The sequence below is a fragment of the Oncorhynchus clarkii genome, unplaced genomic scaffold (genome assembly GCF_045791955.1).
Source record: "Oncorhynchus clarkii lewisi isolate Uvic-CL-2024 unplaced genomic scaffold, UVic_Ocla_1.0 unplaced_contig_2184_pilon_pilon, whole genome shotgun sequence".
Classification (NCBI taxonomy): Eukaryota; Metazoa; Chordata; class Actinopteri; order Salmoniformes; family Salmonidae; genus Oncorhynchus; species Oncorhynchus clarkii.
This window is the reverse complement of record NW_027257947.1, coordinates 656,278-674,844: the sequence shown is the minus strand read 5'-3', so window position 1 is coordinate 674,844 and position 18,567 is coordinate 656,278. Positions and strand designations below refer to the sequence as shown.

At 44.9% G+C, this 18,567-nt stretch overlaps 1 protein-coding gene across 1 annotated transcript; it reads left to right on the top strand.

The window, feature by feature from the left end:
* The first annotated feature begins 924 nt into the window (after positions 1-924).
* On the top strand, positions 925-7,525 carry LOC139394164 (low-density lipoprotein receptor class A domain-containing protein 4-like). Its single transcript, XM_071142203.1, has 3 exons — positions 925-1,071; positions 2,511-2,561; positions 6,831-7,525. Exons 1-3 carry the CDS (start codon positions 958-960, stop codon positions 7,347-7,349), a joined length of 684 nt encoding a protein of 227 aa, XP_070998304.1. The 5' UTR covers positions 925-957; the 3' UTR covers positions 7,350-7,525.
* The last annotated feature ends 11,042 nt before the right edge of the window (positions 7,526-18,567 follow it).

Genomic DNA, 18,567 nt, shown 5'->3' with positions numbered 1-18,567 from the left:
CTCCTCCTCTAACCACTAAACTACCTGCCTCCTCCTCTAACCACTAAACTACCTGCCTCCTCCTCTAACCACTAGGCTACCTGCCTCCCCCCCTCTAACCACTAGACTACCTGCCTCCCCCCTCTAACCACTAAACTACCTGTCTCCTCCTCTAACCACTAGGCTACCTGCCTCCCCCCTCTAACCACTAGGCTACCTGCTGCCCGAAACGGTACTGTATTGTGGATGTTGAAACCTGTTGTCTTTCTCTCCGTGTCTCTCCTCTCTGTCCTCCAGCTGTCCTGGAGTCTGCTCAGATCCTCCAACCTGTTGTCTTTCTCTCCGTGTCTCTCCTCTCTGTCCTCCAGCTGTCCTGGAGTCTGCTCAGATCCTCCAACCTGTTGTCTTTCTCTCCGTGTCTCTCCTCTCTGTCCTCCAGCTGTCCTGGAGTCTGCTCAGATCCTCCAACCTGTTGTCTTTCTCTCCGTGTCTCTCCTCTCTGTCCTCCAGCTGTCCTGGAGTCTGCTCAGATCCTCCAACCTGTTGTCTTTCTCTCCGTGTCTCTCCTCTCTGTCCTCCAGCTGTCCTGGAGTCTGCTCAGATCCTCCAACCTGTTGTCTTTCTCTCCGTGTCTCTCCTCTCTGTCCTCCAGCTGTCCTGGAGTCTGCTCAGATCCTCCAACCTGTTGTCTTTCTCTCCGTGTCTCTCCTCTCTGTCCTCCAGCTGTCCTGGAGTCTGCTCAGATCCTCCAACCTGTTGTCTTTCTCTCCGTGTCTCTCCTCTCTGTCCTCCAGCTGTCCTGGAGTCTGCTCAGATCCTCCAACCTGTTGTCTTTCTCTCCGTGTCTCTCCTCTCTGTCCTCTAGCTGTCCTGGAGTCTGCTCAGATCCTCCAACCTGTTGTCTTTCTCATCCGTGTCTCTCCTCTCTGTCCTCCAGCTGTCCTGGAGTCTGCTCAGATCCTCATCATCCTGGTCCTGATGACTGTAATGCTGCTGGTGATTGGCTGTCTGTTGAACCACTACAAGCTGTCTGCCTGCTCCTTTACGACCAGACAGAGCCAGGCCCGGAGGCAAGCACAACACCTACAGCAGGTCAGTACCGTGTGTGTGTGTGTCTGCCTGCTCCTTTACGACCAGACAGAGCCAGGCCCGGAGGCAAGCACAACACCTACAGCAGGTCAGTACCGTGTGTGTGTGTGTCTGCCTGCTCCTTTACGACCAGACAGAGCCAGGCCCGGAGGCAAGCACAACACCTACAGCAGGTCAGTACCGTGTGTGTGTGTGTGTGTGTGTGTCTGCCTGCTCCTTTACGACCAGACAGAGCCAGGCCCGGAGGCAAGCACAACACCTACAGCAGGTCAGTACAGTGTGTGTGTGTGTGTGTGTGTGCCTGCTCCTGTGTGTGTGTGTGTGTGTGTGTGTGTGTGTGTGTGTGTGTGTGTGTCTGCCTGCTCCTTTACGACCAGACAGAGCCAGGCCCGGAGGCAAGCACAACACCTACAGCAGGTCAGTACAGTGTGTGTGTGTGTGTCTGCCTGCTCCTTTACGACCAGGCAGAGCCAGGCCCGGAGGCAAGCACAACACCTACAGCAGGTCAGTACCGTGTGTGTGTGTGTGTCTGCCTGCTCCTTTACGACCAGACAGAGCCAGGCCCGGAGGCAAGCACAACACCTACAGCAGGTCAGTACCGTGTGTGTGTGTGTCTGCCTGCTCCTTTACGACCAGACAGAGCCAGGCCCGGAGGCAAGCACAACATCTACAGCAGGTCAGTACCGTGTGTGTGTGTCAGTGGAAGTTGCTGAGGGGAGGATGGCTCTTAATAACGGAACAGAGGAAATGGAATGGCATCAAACCCCTGGAAACCATGGAAACAGTGATGTGCCTGATACCATTCCACCCATTCTGCTCCAGTCATTACAACCAGCCTGTCCTCCCCAATTAAGGTACCACCAAGCTCCTGTGATTTGTGTGTGTACGTGCGTGCGTGTGTGTGCCTGTGTTTGCATGCATATATACCCAGTCCTCCAGACACCTCTTCCCTCTTCATGTGTAATTCACCAGACACCTGTCTAGACAGCTGACCCTGTTCACCTGACACCTGTCTAGACAGCTGACCCTGTTCACCTGACACCTGTCTAGACAGCTGACCCTGTTCACCTGACACCTGTCTAGACAGCTGCCCCTGTTCACCAGACACCTGTCTAGACAGCTGACCCTGTACCAGACACCTGTCTAGACAGCTGACCCTGTTCACCTGTCTAGACAGCTGACCCTGTTCACCTGTCTAGACAGCTGACCCTGTTCACCTGTCTAGACAGCTAACCCTGTTCACCAGACACCTGGCCCTGTTCACCTGTCTAGACACCTGACCCTGTTCACCAGACACCTGTCTAGACAGCTGACCCAGTTCACCAGATTGGAGCTGGTTCTTGTTTTAACATATATTGCTGAGTGAAGCAGACCAATATGGCCGTTAGGTTAATGGTTTCCTCCACAGGTCAAATGTTCAGACTGTCTCTTTCTGTCATCAGGACGTGTGTCTCTGGCCGCCGGACAGCGGCTCTCGACAAGGTGCCTCCGAGGTAAAAACCAAGGGTGGGTGGGTGGGTGGGTGGGTGGGTGTGTGTGTGTGTGTGTGTGTGTGTGTGTGTGCAGCGGAGGAGAGAGACAGGTCTACTTGGCAGTCACTGACATCAGTCTGTTTAGTGATGGACCCCACTGGATCCAATCTGTTTAGTAATGGACCCCACTGGATCCAATCTGTTTAGTAATGGACCCCACTGGATCCAATCTGTTTAGTAATGGACCCCACTGGATCCAATCTGTTTAGTAATGGACCCACTCCAATCTGTTTAGTAATGGACTGGATCCAATCTGTTTAGTAATGGACCCCACTGGATCCAATCTGTTTAGTAAGGGACCCACTGGATCCAATCTGTTTAGTAATGGACCCACTGGATCCAATCTGTTTAGTAATGGATCCAATCTGTTTAGTAATGGACCCACTGGATCCAATCTGTTTAGTAATGGATCCAATCTGTTTAGTGATGGACCCCACTGGATCCAATCTGTTTAGTAATGGATCCAATCTGTTTAGTAATGGACCCCACTGGATCCAATCTGTTTAGTAATGGACCCCATGGATCCAATCTGTTTAGTAATGGACCCCACTGGATCCAATCTGTTTAGTAATGGACCCCACTGGATCCAATCTGTTTAGTAATGGACCCCATCCAATCTGTTTAGTAATGGACCCCACTGGATCCAATCTGTTTAGTAATGGACCCCACTGGATCCAATCTGTTTAGTAATGGATCCCACTGGATCCAATCTGTTTAGTAATGGACCCCACTGGATCCAATCTGTTTAGTAATGGATCCCACTGGATCCAATCTGTTTAGTAATGGACCCACTGGATCCAATCTGTTTAGTAATGGACCCCACTGGATCCAATCTGTTTAGTAATGGACCCACTGGATCCAATCTGTTTAGTAATGGATCCCACTGGATCCAATCTGTTTAGTAATGGATCCCCACTGGATCCAATCTGTTTAGTAATGGATCCAATCTGTTTAGTAATGGATCCCACTGGATCCAATCTGTTTAGTGATGGACCCCACTGGATCCAATCTGTTTAGTAATGGACCCCACTGGATCCAATCTGTTTAGTAATGGACCCCACTGGATCCAATCTGTTTAGTAATGGGCCCCACTGGATCCAATCTGTTTAGTAATGGACCCCACTGGATCCAATCTGTTTAGTAATGGACCCACTGGATCCAATCTGTTTAGTAATGGATCCAATCTGTTTAGTAATGGACCCCACTGGATCCAATCTGTTTAGTGATGGACCCCACTGGATCCAATCTGTTTAGTAATGGATCCAATCTGTTTAGTAATGGACCCCACTGGATCCAATCTGTTTAGTAATGGACCCCATTAGATCCAATCTGTTTAGTAATGGACCCCACTGGATTCAATCTGTTTAGTAATGGACCCCACTGGATCCAATCTGTTTAGTAATGGACCCCATTGGATCCAATCTGTTTAGTAATGGACCCCACTGGATCCAATCTGTTTAGTAATGGACCCCACTGGATCCAATCTGTTTAGTAATGGACCCACTGGATCCAATCTGTTTAGTAATGGATCCCACTGGAACCAATCTGTTTAGTAATGGATCCCACTGGATCCAATCTGTTTAGTAATGGAGCCACTGGATCCAATCTGTTTAGTAATGGATCCAGTCTGTTTAGTAATGGACCCCACTGGATCCAATCTGTTTAGTAATGGACCCACTGGATCCAATCTGTTTAGAAATGGATCCAATCTGTTTAGTGATGGACCCCACTGGATCCAATCTGTTTAGTAATGGATCCAATCTGTTTAGTAATGGATCCCACTGGATCCAATCTGTTTAGTAATGGATCCAATCTGTTTAGTAATGGACCCCACTGGCTCCAATCTGTTTAGTAATGGATCCAATCTGTTTAGTAATGGATCCCACTGGATCCAATCTGTTTAGTAATGGACCCCACTGGATCCAATCTGTTTAGTAATGGACCCACTGGATCCAATCTGTTTAGTAATGGATCCCACTGGATCCAATCTGTTTAGTAATGGATCCCACTGGAACCAATCTGTTTAGTAATGGATCCCACTGGATCCAATCTGTTTAGTAATGGAGCCACTGAATCCAATCTGTTTAGTAATGGATCCAGTCTGTTTAGTAATGGACCCCACTGGATCCAATCTGTTTAGTAATGGACCCACTGGATCCAATCTGTTTAGAAATGGATCCAATCTGTTTAGTGATGGACCCCACTGGATCCAATCTGTTTAGTAATGGACCCCACTGGATCCAATCTGTTTAGTAATGGATCCCACTGGATCCAATCTGTTTAGTAATGGATCCAATCTGTTTAGTAATGGACCCCACTTGCTCCAATCTGTTTAGTAATGGATCCAATCTGTTTAGTAATGGATCCCACTGGATCCAATCTGTTTAGTAATGTACCCCACTGGATCCAATCTGTTTAGTAATGGATCCAATCTGTTTAGTAATGGACCCCACTGGATCCAATCTGTTTAGTGATGGACCCCACTGGATCCAATCTGTTTAGTAATGGATCCCACTGGATCCAATCTGTTTAGTAATGGACCCCACTGGATCCAATCTGTTTAGAAATGGACCCCACTGGATCCAATCTGTTTAGTAATGGACCCCACTGGATCCAATCTGTTTAGTAATGGACCCACTGGATCCAATCTGTTTAGTAATGGATCCAATCTGTTTAGTAAAGGACCCCACTGGATCCAATCTGTTTAGTAATGGACCCCACTGGATCCAATCTGTTTAGTAATGGATCCAATCTGTTTAGTAATGGACCCCACTGGATCCAATCTGTTTAGTAATGGACCCCACTGGATCCAATCTGTTTAGTAATGGACCCCATTGGACCCAATCTGTTTAGTAATGGACCCCACTGGATCCAATCTGTTTAGTAATGGACCCCACTGGATCCAATCTGTTTAGTAATGGACCCCACTGGATCCAATCTGTTTAGTAATGGATCCCACTGGATCCAATCTGTTTAGTAATGGACCCCACTGGATCCAATCTGTTTAGTAATGGACCCCACTGGATCCAATCTGTTTAGTAACGGACCCCACTGGATCCAATCTGTTTAGTAATGGACCCACTGGATCCAATCTGTTTAGTAATGGATCCAATCTGTTTAGTAATGGACCCCACTGGATCCAATCTGTTTAGTAATGGATCCAATCTGTTTAGTAATGGACCCCACTGGATCCAATCTGTTTAGTAATGGACCCCATTGGATCCAATCTGTTTAGTAATGGACCCCAAAGGATCCAATCTGTTTAGTAATGGATCCCACTGGATCCAATCTGTTTAGTAATGGACCCCACTGGATCCAATCTGTTTAGTAATGGATCCAATCTGTTTAGTAATGGACCCCACTGGATCCAATCTGTTTAGTAATGGACCCCATTAGATCCAATCTGTTTAGTAATGGACCCCACTGGATCCAATCTGTTTAGTAATGGACCCCACTGGATCCAATCTGTTTAGTAATGGATCCCACTGGATCCAATCTGTTTAGTAATGGACCCCACTGGATCCAATCTGTTTAGTAATGGACCCCATTGGATCCAATCTGTTTAGTAATGGATCCCACTGGATCCAATCTGTTTAGTAATGGATCCCACTGGATCCAATCTGTTTAGTAATGGATCCCACTGGATCCAATCTTTTTAGTAATGGAGCCACTGGATCCAATCTGTTTAGTAATGGAGCCACTGGATCAAATCTGTTTAGTAATGGATCCCACTGGATCTAGGTGGTGTTTCTGTCTCTGTCTAGGACTAGGTGGTGTATCTGTCTGCATGTAGGACTAGGTGGTGTATCTGTCTGTGTCTAGGACTAGGTGGTGTTTCTGTCTGTATGTAGGACTTTGTGATGTTTCTGTCTGTGTCTAGGACTTTGTGGTGTTTCTGTCTATCTGTCTGTGTCTAGGACTGGGTGGTGTTTCTGTCTGTGTCTAGGACTAGGTGGTGTTTCTGTCTATCTGTCTGTGTCTAGGACTAGGTGGTGTTTCTGTCTGTGTCTAGGACTTTGTGGCGTTTCTGTCTGTGTCTAGGACTAGGTGGTGTTTCTGTCTATCTGTCTGTGTCTAGGACTAGGTGGTGTTTCTGTCTGTGTCTAGGTGGTGTAACTATCTAACCCTCTATCTATCTCTGTGTCTAGGTGGTGTAACTATCTAACCCTCTCTCTATCTCTGTGTCTAGGTGGTGTAACTATCTAACCCTCTCTCTATCTCTGTGTCTAGGTGGTGTATGTGCCCCAGGCCAGGGAGAGGTTCACAGCCCCCTCCTTTATGTACCGGGATCGTTTCAGTCGCTTCCAGCCCACCTACCCCCACCTGACCCACGACATCCACCTTCCCCCCACCATCTCCCTGTCTGACGGAGAGGAGCCCCCGCCCTACCAGGGCCCCTGCACCTTACAGCTGAGGGACCCAGAGCAGCAGTTGGAGTTAAACAGGGAGTCGGTCAGGGCCCCCCCCAATAGAACCATCTTCCACAGTGAAGTGATAGACATGCACAGTGGAGGGGGGGGGGGGCCGAGACCACCCAGCAGTAACTCTGGTATCAGCGTAGCCAATAGCAGCAGCCACGGACGCATGGAACGCCCGCCTCCGGCATATTGCGAGGTGATTGGTCACTTTTTTCACCACCCGCACAGCAGTAACCCTCTCAGGACCTGGACCGAGAGTGGGACCAGCCAGCAGGGCCAATCAGAAAGCACAATACCTGCCAAGGCCAGGAAAGGGGAGGAGCTGAGGTGAGATGGATGAGGGACTAAGCTGTCTTAGACTCCTCCCCCCTGTAAAGAGGTGTGGCCAATCTATATGGACAGACACTCCCAGGATGCACAACTAAACACAACATTATCAACCTGCTACTGCTAAACACAACATTATCAACCTGCTACAACTAAACACAACATTATCGACCTGCTACAACTAAACACAACATTATCGACCTGCTACAACTAAACACAACATTATCAACCTGCTACAACTAAACACAACATTATCAACCTGCTACAACTAAACACAGCATTATCAGCCTGCTACAACTAAACACAACATTATCATCATGCTACAACTAAACACAACATTATCATCCTGCTACAACTAAACAAAACATTATCGACCTGCTACAACTAAACACAGCATTATCAACCTGCTACAACTAAACACAACATCGTCTACATGCTACAACTAAACACAGCATTATCGACCTGCTACAATTAAACACATCATTATTGACCTGCTACAACTAAACACAACATTATCAACCTGCTACAACTAAACACAACATTATCGACCTGCTACAACTAAACACAACATTATCAACCTGCTACAACTAAACACAACATTATCGACCTGATACAGCTAAACACAACATTATCGACCTGCTACAACTAAACACAACATTATCAGCCTGCTACAACTAAACACAACATTATCATCCTGCTACAACTAGACACAACATTATCATCATGCTACAACTAAACACAACATTATCATCCTGCTACAACTAAACACAGCATCTTCGACCTGCTACAACTAAACACAACATTGTCTACATGCTACAACTAAACACAACATTATCGACCTGATACAACTAAACACAACATTATCTACCTGATACAGCTAAACACAACATTATCGACCTGATACAGCTAAACACAACATTATCACCATGCTACAACTAAACACAGCATTATCGACCTGATACAACTAAACACAACACAGAGAGGAACCAAGCATAAATACATTTCTTTTTTCATTAATTGAAAGTCTGTACTGACCCCGAGCTGGACTGGGTGGTTTTATACCGACCAGGGTCTGTACTGACCCCGAGCTGGACTGGGTGGTTTTATACAGACCAGGGTCTGTACTGACCCCGAGATGGACTGGGTGGTTTTATACAGACCAGGGTCTGTACTGACCCCGAGATGGACTGGGGGGTTTTATACAGACCAGGGTCTGTACTGACCCCGAGATGGACTGGGTGGTTTTATACAGACCAGGGTCTGTACTGACCCCGAGATGGACTGGGTGGTTTTTTACAGACCAGGGTCTGTACTGACCCCGAGATGGACTGGGTGGTTTTATACAGACCAGGGTCTGTACTGACCCCGAGCTGGACTGGGTGGTTTTATACAGACCAGGGTCTGTACTGACCCGAGATGGACTGGGTGGTTTTATACAGACCAGGGTCTGTACTGACCCGAGATGGACTGGGTGGTTTTATACAGACCAGGGTCTGTACTGACCCCGAGCTGGACTGGGTGGTTTTATTCAGACCAGGGTCTGTACACAACCAAGCTGTAGAAGGAACGACTCAAACATCCAAATCTTAGTGCCAAGGTTACCGTGGAAACAGAGGAGAGGAACTGACTTGTCTATGTAACTAACATTAAAAATAATAAGCGTTATATGAAGTTGCATTGTCTACTTGTTGAAGAGTAAAGAGAGAAACACGAGATGTGATGATGTGTGTTGTTGTCCTGTCAGGAGTGGATTGATTGATTGAACTCTGGCTCCAAAGGTAAGGTAAGAGCAGATGGTAGGGCCAGGCCTCTTTCTATTGGAGGACCAACAGCCTATCAGTCCCACTAACACACAGTACACCGACTACCCTGTAGAACCCAGCCTAGTATCTATCAGTCCTAACACACAGTACACCAGCTACCCTGTAGAACCCAGCCTAGGATCTATCAGTCCCACTAACACACAGTATACCGACTACCCTGTAGAACCCAGCCTAGTATCTATCAGTCCTACCACACAGTATACCGACTACCCTGTAGAACCCAGCCTAGTATCTATCAGTCCTACCACACAGTACACCGACTACCCTGTAGAACCCAGCCGAGTAAGACCCTAAAACCTTCTCAATAATCCACAACACTGACCAGGCCCCTGAAAGACTTAGTAACTAATCCACAACACTGACCAGGCCCCTGAAAGACTTAGTAACTAATCCACAACACTGACCAGGCCCCTGAAAGACTTAGTAACTAATCCACAACAATGATCAGGCCCCTGAAAGACTTAGTAACTAATCCACAACAATGATCAGATTTGATCAGATTTCTATGGGAATAAGGTGCCATTTGACCAGAGCTCTATGGGAATAAGGTGCCATTTGACCAGAGCTCTATGGGAATAAGGTGCCATTTGACCAGAGCTCTATGGGAATAAGGTGCCATTTGACCAGAGCTCTATGGGAATAAGGTGCCATTTGACCAGAGCTCTATGGGAATAAGGTGCCATTTGACCAGAGCTCTATGGGAATAAGGTGCCATTTGACCAGAGCTCTATGGGAATAAGGTGCCATTTGACCAGAGCTCTATGGGAATAAGGTGCCATTTGACCAGAGCTCTATGGGAATAAGGTGCCATTTGACCAGAGCTCTATGGGAATAAGGTGCCATTTGACCAGAGCTCTATGGGAATAAGGTGCCATTTGACCAGAGCTCTATGGGAATAAGGTGCCATTTGACCAGAGCTCTATGGGAATAAGGTGCCATTTGACCAGAGCTCTATGGGAATAAGGTGCCATTTGACCAGAGCTCTATGGGAATAAGGTGCCATTTGACCAGAGCTCTATGGGAATAAGGTGCCATTTGACCAGAGCTCTATGGGAATAAGGTGCCATTTGACCAGAGCTCTATGGGAATAAGGTGCCATTTGACCAGAGCTCTATGGGAATAAGGTGCCATTTGACCAGAGCTCTATGGGAATAAGGTGCCATTTGACCAGAGCTCTATGGGAATAAGGTGCCATTTGACCAGAGCTCTATGGGAATAAGGTGCCATTTGACCAGAGCTCTATGGGAATAAGGTGCCATTTGGGATGTGTCATAGTCTACTTCAGTAGTACTTTTCTTTTCTCTGACATCATCAGTTTAGCTGCTTGAGACTGGATGACTAGAACAACTAGCTAGCCCACTGGTCTGGACGTCCATTAGAGAGAAGACAGACCTACAGTCAGCCTTGTGCAGTAGATCAGAGACTGGATGACTAGAACAACTAGCTAGCCCACTGGTCTGGACGTCCATTAGAGAGAAGACAGACCTACAGTCAGCCTTGTGCAGTAGATCAGAGACTGGATGACTAGAACAACTAGCTAGCCCACTGGTCTGGACGTCCATTAGAGAGAAGACAGACCTACAGTCAGCCTTGTGCAGTAGATCAGAGACTGGATGACTAGAACAACTAGCTAGCCCACTGGTCTGGACGTCCATTAGAGAGAAGACAGACCTACAGTCAGCCGTGTGCAGTAGATCAGAGACTGGATGACTAGAACAACTAGCTAGCCCACTGGTCTGGACGTCCATTAGAGAGAAGACAGACCTACAGTCAGCCTTGTGCAGTAGATCAGAGACTGGATGACTAGAACAACTAGCTAGCCTACTGGTCTGGACGTCCATTAGAGAGAAGACAGACCTACAGTCAGCCTTGTGCAGTAGATCAGAGACTGGATGACTAGAACAACTAGCTAGCCTACTGGTCTGGACGTCCATTAGAGAGAAGACAGACCTACAGTCAGCCTTGTGCAGTAGATCAGAGACTGGATGACTAGAACAACTAGCTAGCCCACTGGTCTGGACGTCCATTAGAGAGAAGACAGACCTACAGTCAGCCTTGTGCAGTAGATCAGAGACTGGATGACTAGAACAACTAGCTAGCCCACTGGTCTGGACGTCCATTAGAGAGAAGACAGACCTACAGTCAGCCTTGTGCAGTAGATCAGAGACTGGATGACTAGAACAACTAGCTAGCCCACTGGTCTGGACGTCCATTAGAGAGAAGACAGACCTACAGTCAGCCGTGTGCAGTAGATCAGAGACTGGATGACTAGAACAACTAGCTAGCCCACTGGTCTGGACGTCCATTAGAGAGAAGACAGACCTACAGTCAGCCTTGTGCAGTAGATCAGAGACTGGATGACTAGAACAACTAGCTAGCCTACTGGTCTGGACGTCCATTAGAGAGAAGACAGACCTACAGTCAGCCTTGTGCAGTAGATCAGAGACTGGATGACTAGAACAACTAGCTAGCCCACTGGTCTGGACGTCCATTAGAGAGAAGACAGACCTACAGTCAGCCTTGTGCAGTAGATCAGAGACTGGATGACTAGAACAACTAGCTAGCCCACTGGTCTGGACGTCCATTAGAGAGAAGACAGACCTACAGTCAGCCTTGTGCATTAGATCAGAGACTGGATGACTAGAACAACTAGCTAGTTTCTCTGTAGCTCAACACATAGCCCTCCAGGTGTTTTAACATGTCTCTCTGTCCATCCATCAGTCTCTTCTATATGGAGGTTTCTCTGTAGCTAAATGTTCTCAGCACTTCATACTGTACATTTGGAAAATATTTAGATCCCGTGACTTTTTCCACATATTGTTATGTTACAGCATTATTGTAAAATTGATTAAAACCTTTTTCCCCCCTCATCAATCAACACACAATACCCCATAATGACATCACAATACTCCATAATTACATCACAATACTCCATAATGACATCACAATACTCCATAATGACATCACAATACCCCATAAACAAAAACAAGTTTTTAGAAAATGTTGCCCAAAAAATGTAATATCACATTTACATAAGTATTCAGACCCTTTACTCAGTACTTTGTTGAAGCACCTTTGGCAGCGATAACAGCCTCCAGTCTTCTTGGGTATGACGCTATAAGCTTGGCACATCTGTATTTGGGGAGTTTCTCCCATTCTTCTCTGCAGATCCTCAAGCTCTGTCAGGTTGGATGGGGAGTGTCGCTGCACAGCTATTTTCAGGTCTCTCCAGAGATGTTTAGATTGGGTTCAATTCCGGGCTCTGGCTGGAACACTCAAAGACATTCAGAAACTTGTCCTGAAGCCACTCCTGTGTTGTCTTGGCTGTGTGCTTAGGGTCGTTGTCCTGAAGCCACTCCTGTGTTGTCTTGGCTGTGTGCTTAGGGTCGTTGTCCTGAAGCCACTCCTGTGTTGTCTTGGCTGTGTGCTTAGGGTCGTTGTCCTGAAGCCACTCCTGTGTTGTCTTGGCTGTGTGCTTAGGGTCGTTGTCCTGAAGCCACTCCTGTGTTGTCTTGGCTGTGTGCTTAGGGTCGTTGTCCTGAAGCCACTCCTGTGTTGTCTTGGCTGTGTGCTTAGGGTCGTTGTCCTGAAGCCACTCCTGTGTTGTCTTGGCTGTGTGCTTAGGGTCGTTGTCCTGAAGCCACTCCTGTGTTGTCTTGGCTGTGTGTTTAGGGTCGTTGTCCTGTTGGAAGGTGAACCTTCACCCCAGTCTGAGGTCCTGAGCGCTCTGGAGCAGGTTTTCATCAAGGTACTTTGCTCCGTTCATCTGTGCCTCGATCCTCACTAGTTTCTCAGTCCCTGCCACTGAAAAACATCCCACCAGCATGATGCTGCCACAGTAGGGATGGTGCCACCTCCAGACGTGACGCTTGGCATTCAGGCCAAAGAGGTAAATCTTGGTTTCATCAGACCAGAGAATCTTGTTTCTCATGCTGTGAGAGTCCTTTAGGTGCCTTTTGGCAAACTCCAAGTGGGCTGTCATGTGCCTTTTACTGAGGAGTTGCTTCCTCCTGCCTTGATTGGTGGAGTGCTGCAGAGATGGTTGTCAGTAGGAACGTTCTCCCATCTCCACAGAGGAACTCTGGAGCTCTGTCAGAGTGACCAATGGGTTCTTGGTCACCTCCATGACCAAGGCCCTTCTCCTCTGAAGAATTTGCAAAGATTTCTAAAAGCCTGTTTTAACTTTGTCATTATGGGGTAGTCTACTCTATAGCAGTCCTCATTTACTAGTCTAATCTATAGCAGTCCTCATTTACTAGTTTACTCTACAGCAGTCCTAATTTACTAGTTTACTCTACAGCAGTCCTAATTTACTAGTCTACTCTACAGCAGTCCTAATTTACTAGTCTACTCTATAGCAGTCCTCATTTACTAGTCTACTCTATGGCAGTCCTCATTTACTAGTCTACTCTATAGCATTCCTAATTTACTAGTCTACTCTATAGCAGTCCTCATTTACTAGTCTACTCTATAGCAGTCCTAATTTACTAGTCTACTCTATAGCAGTCCTCATTTACTAGTCTACTCTATAGCAGTCCTCATTTACTAGTCTACTCTATAGCAGTCCTCATTTACTAGTCTACTCTATAGCAGTCCTCATTTACTAGTCTACTCTATAGCAGTCCTCATTTACTAGTCTACTCTATAGCAGTCCTCATTTACTAGTTTACTCTATAGCAGTCCTCATTTACTAGTTTACTCTATAGCAGTCCTCATTTACTAGTCTACTCTATAGCAGTCCTCCCCATTTACTAGTCTACTCTATAGCAGTCCTAATTTACTAGTTTACTCTATAGCAGTCCTCATTTACTAGTTTACTCTATAGCAGTCCTCATTTACTAGTCTACTCTATAGCAGTCCTCCCAATTTACTAGTCTACTCTATAGCAGTCCTAATTTACTAGTTTACTCTATAGCAGTCCTAATTTACTAGTCTACTCTATAGCAGTCCTCATTTACTAGTGTACTCTATAGCAGTCCTAATTTACTAGTCTACTCTATAGCAGTCCTAATTTACTAGTCTACTCTATAGCAGTCCTAATTTACTAGTCTACTCTATAGCAGTCCTCATTTACTAGTCTACTCTATAGCAGTCCTCATTTACTGGTCTACTCTATAGCAGTCCTCATTTACTAGTCTACTCTATAGCAGTCCTAATTTACTAGTCTACTCTATAGCAGTCCTAATTTACTAGTCTACTCTATAGCAGTCCTCATTTACTAGTCTACTCTATAGCAGTCCTCCCCATTTACTAGTCTACTCTATAGCAGTCCTAATTTACTAGTTTACTCTATAGCAGTCCTAATTTACTAGTTTACTCTATAGCAGTCCTCATTTACTAGTCTACTCTATAGCAGTCCTCATTTACTAGTTTACTCTATAGCAGGCCTCATTTACTAGTCTACTCTATAGCAGTCCTCATTTACTAGTCTACTCTATAGTAGTCCTCATTTACGAGTCTACTCTATAGCAGTCCTAATTTACTAGTTTACTCTATAGCAGTCCTAATTTACTAGTCTACTCTATAGCAGTCCTCCCCATTTACTAGTCTACTCTATAGCAGTCCTCATTTACTAGTCTACTCTATAGCAGTCCTCATTTACTAGTCTACTCTATAGCAATCCTAATTTACTAGTCTACTCTATAGCAGTCCTCATTTACTAGTTTACTCTATAGCAGGCCTCATTTACTAGTCTACTCTATAGCAGTCCTCATTTACTAGTCTACTCTATAGCAGTCCTCATTTACTAGTCTACTCTATAGCAGTCCTAATTTACTAGTTTACTCTATAGCAGTCCTAATTTACTAGTCTACTCTATAGCAGTCCTCATTTACTAGTCTACTCTATTGCAGTCCTCATTTACTAGTCTACTCTATAGCAGTCCTCATTTACTAGTCTACTCTATAGCAGTCCTAATTTACTAGTTTACTCTATAGCAGTCCTAATTTACTAGTCTACTCTATAGCAGTCCTCATTTACTAGTCTACTCTATAGCGGTCCTCATTTACTAGTCTACTCTATAGCGGTCCTCATTTACTAGTCTACTCTATAGCAGTCCTAATTTACTAGTTTACTCTATAGCAGTCCTAATTTACTAGTCTACTCTATAGCAGTCCTAATTTACTAGTTTACTCTATAGCAGTCCTAATTTACTAGTCTACTCTATAGCAACTCCTCATTTACTAGTCTACTCTATAGCAGTCCTAATTTACTAGTTTACTCTATAGCAGTCCTCCTCATTTACTAGTCTACTCTACAGCAGTCCTCCTCATTTACTAGTCTACTCTATAGCAGTCCTCAATTACTTGTCTACTCTATAGCAGTCCTAATTTACTAGTCTACTCTATAGCAGTCCTCATTTACTAGTCTACTCTATAGCAGTCCTCATTTACTAGTCTACTCTATAGCAGTCCTCCCCATTTACTAGTGTACTCTATAGCAGTCCTCATTTACTAGTCTACTCTATAGCAGTCTTCCCCATTTACTAGTCTACTCTATAGCAGTCCTCATTTACTAGTCTACTCTATAGCAGTCCTCCTAATTTACTAGTTTACTCTATAGCAGTCCTCCTAATTTACTAGTTTACTCTATAGCAGTCCTCCTAATTTACTAGTCTACTCTATAGCAGTCCTCCTAATTTACTAGTCTAATCTATAGCAGTCCTAATTTACTAGTCTACTCTATAGCAGTCCTCATTTACTATTCTACTCTATAGCAGTCCTCATTTACTATTCTACTCTATAGCAGTCCTCATTCACTATTCTACTCTATAGCAGTCTTCATTTACTAGTGTACTCTATAGCAGTCCTCATTTACTAGTCTACTCTATAGCAGTCCCCCTAATGTACTAGTCTACTCTATAGCAGTCCTCCTAATTTACTAGTTTACTCTATAGCAGTCCTCCTAATTTACTAGTTTACTCTATAGCAGTCCTCATTTACTAGTTTACTCTATAGCAGGCCTCATTTACTAGTCTACTCTATAGCAGTCCTCATTTACTAGTCTACTCTATAGCAGTCCTCATTTACGAGTCTACTCTATAGCAGTCCTAATTTACTAGTTTACTCTATAGCAGTCCTAATTTACTAGTCTACTCTATAGCAGTCCTCCCCATTTACTAGTCTACTCTATAGCAGTCCTCATTTACTAGTCTACTCTATAGCAGTCCTCATTTACTAGTCTACTCTATAGCAATCCTAATTTACTAGTCTACTCTATAGCAGTCCTCATTTACTAGTTTACTCTATAGCAGGCCTCATTTACTAGTCTACTCTATAGCAGTCCTCATTTACTAGTCTACTCTATAGCAGTCCTCATTTACTAGTCTACTCTATAGCAGTCCTAATTTACTAGTTTACTCTATAGCAGTCCTAATTTACTAGTCTACTCTATAGCAGTCCTCATTTACTAGTCTACTCTATTGCAGTCCTCATTTACTAGTCTACTCTATAGCAGTCCTCATTTACTAGTCTACTCTATAGCAGTCCTAATTTACTAGTTTACTCTATAGCAGTCCTAATTTACTAGTCTACTCTATAGCAGTCCTCATTTACTAGTCTACTCTATAGCGGTCCTCATTTACTAGTCTACTCTATAGCGGTCCTCATTTACTAGTCTACTCTATAGCAGTCCTAATTTACTAGTTTACTCTATAGCAGTCCTAATTTACTAGTCTACTCTATAGCAGTCCTAATTTACTAGTTTACTCTATAGCAGTCCTAATTTACTAGTCTACTCTATAGCAAGTCCTCATTTACTAGTCTACTCTATAGCAGTCCTAATTTACTAGTTTACTCTATAGCAGTCCTCCTCATTTACTAGTCTACTCTACAGCAGTCCTCCTCATTTACTAGTCTACTCTATAGCAGTCCTCAATTACTTGTCTACTCTATAGCAGTCCTAATTTACTAGTCTACTCTATAGCAGTCCTCATTTACTAGTCTACTCTATAGCAGTCCTCATTTACTAGTCTACTCTATAGCAGTCCTCCCCATTTACTAGTGTACTCTATAGCAGTCCTCATTTACTAGTCTACTCTATAGCAGTCTTCCCCATTTACTAGTCTACTCTATAGCAGTCCTCCTAATTTACTAGTTTACTCTATAGCAGTCCTCCTAATTTACTAGTTTACTCTATAGCAGTCCTCCTAATTTACTAGTCTACTCTATAGCAGTCCTCCTAATTTACTAGTCTAATCTATAGCAGTCCTAATTTACTAGTCTACTCTATAGCAGTCCTCATTTACTATTCTACTCTATAGCAGTCCTCATTTACTATTCTACTCTATAGCAGTCCTCATTCACTATTCTACTCTATAGCAGTCTTCATTTACTAGTGTACTCTATAGCAGTCCTCATTTACTAGTCTACTCTATAGCAGTCCCCCTAATGTACTAGTCTACTCTATAGCAGTCCTCCTAATTTACTAGTTTACTCTATAGCAGTCCTCCTAATTTACTAGTTTACTCTATAGCAGTCCTCATTTACCACTACCTACCACTGCTACTGCTTTAGTACCAGGACCCTACTGCTTTAGTACCAGGACCCTACTGCTTTAATACCAGGACCTTACTGCTTTGATACCAGGACACTACTGCTTTAATACCAGGACCCTACTGCTTTAGTACCAGGACCCTACTGCTTTAATACCAGGACCCTACTGATTTAATACCCTGCTGCTTTAATACCAGGACCCTACTGCTTTAGTACCAGGACCCTACTGCTTTAATACCAGGGCCCTACTGCTTTAGTACCAGGACCCTACTGCTTTAGTACCAGGACCCTACTGCTTTAGTACCAGGACCCTAATGCTTTAGTACCAGGACCCTACTGCTTTAGTACCAGGACCATACTGCTTTAACACCAGGACCCTACTGCTTTAGTACCAGGACCATACTGCTTTAATACCAGGACCCTACTGCTTTAGTACCAGGACCCTACTGCTTTAGTACCAGGACCCTACTGCTTTAGTACCAGGACCCTACTGCTTTAGTACCAGGACCCTACTGCTTTAATACCAGGACCCTACTGCTTTAGTACCAGGACCCTACTACTTTAATACCAGGACCCTAAAGCTTTAGTACCAGGACCCTACTGCTTTAGTACCAGGAACCTACTGCTTTAGTACCAGGACCCTACTGCTTTAATACCCAGGACCCTACTGCTTTAGTACCAGGACCCTACTGCTTTAGTACCAGGACCCTACTGCTTTAGTACCAGGACCCTACTGCTTTAATACCAGGACCCTACTGCTTTAGTACCAGGACCCTACTGCTTTAATACCCAGGACCCTACTGCTTCAGTACCAGGACCCTACTGCTTTAATACCAGGACCCTACTGCTTTAGTACCAGGACCCTACTGCTTTAGTACCAGGACCCTACTGCTTTAATACCAGGACC

Bases quoted from the DNA above. Each gene is read 5' to 3' on its own strand.
- LOC139394164 (XM_071142203.1), top strand. From the start codon at position 958: ATGACTGTAATGCTGCTGGTGATTGGCTGTCTGTTGAACCACTACAAG. The intron at 1,072-2,510 runs GTCAGTACCGTG...TTCTGTCATCAG, and splicing joins AAGCACAACACCTACAGCAG to GACGTGTGTCTCTGGCCGCC. The intron at 2,562-6,830 runs GTAAAAACCAAG...CTCTGTGTCTAG, and splicing joins CTCGACAAGGTGCCTCCGAG to GTGGTGTATGTGCCCCAGGC.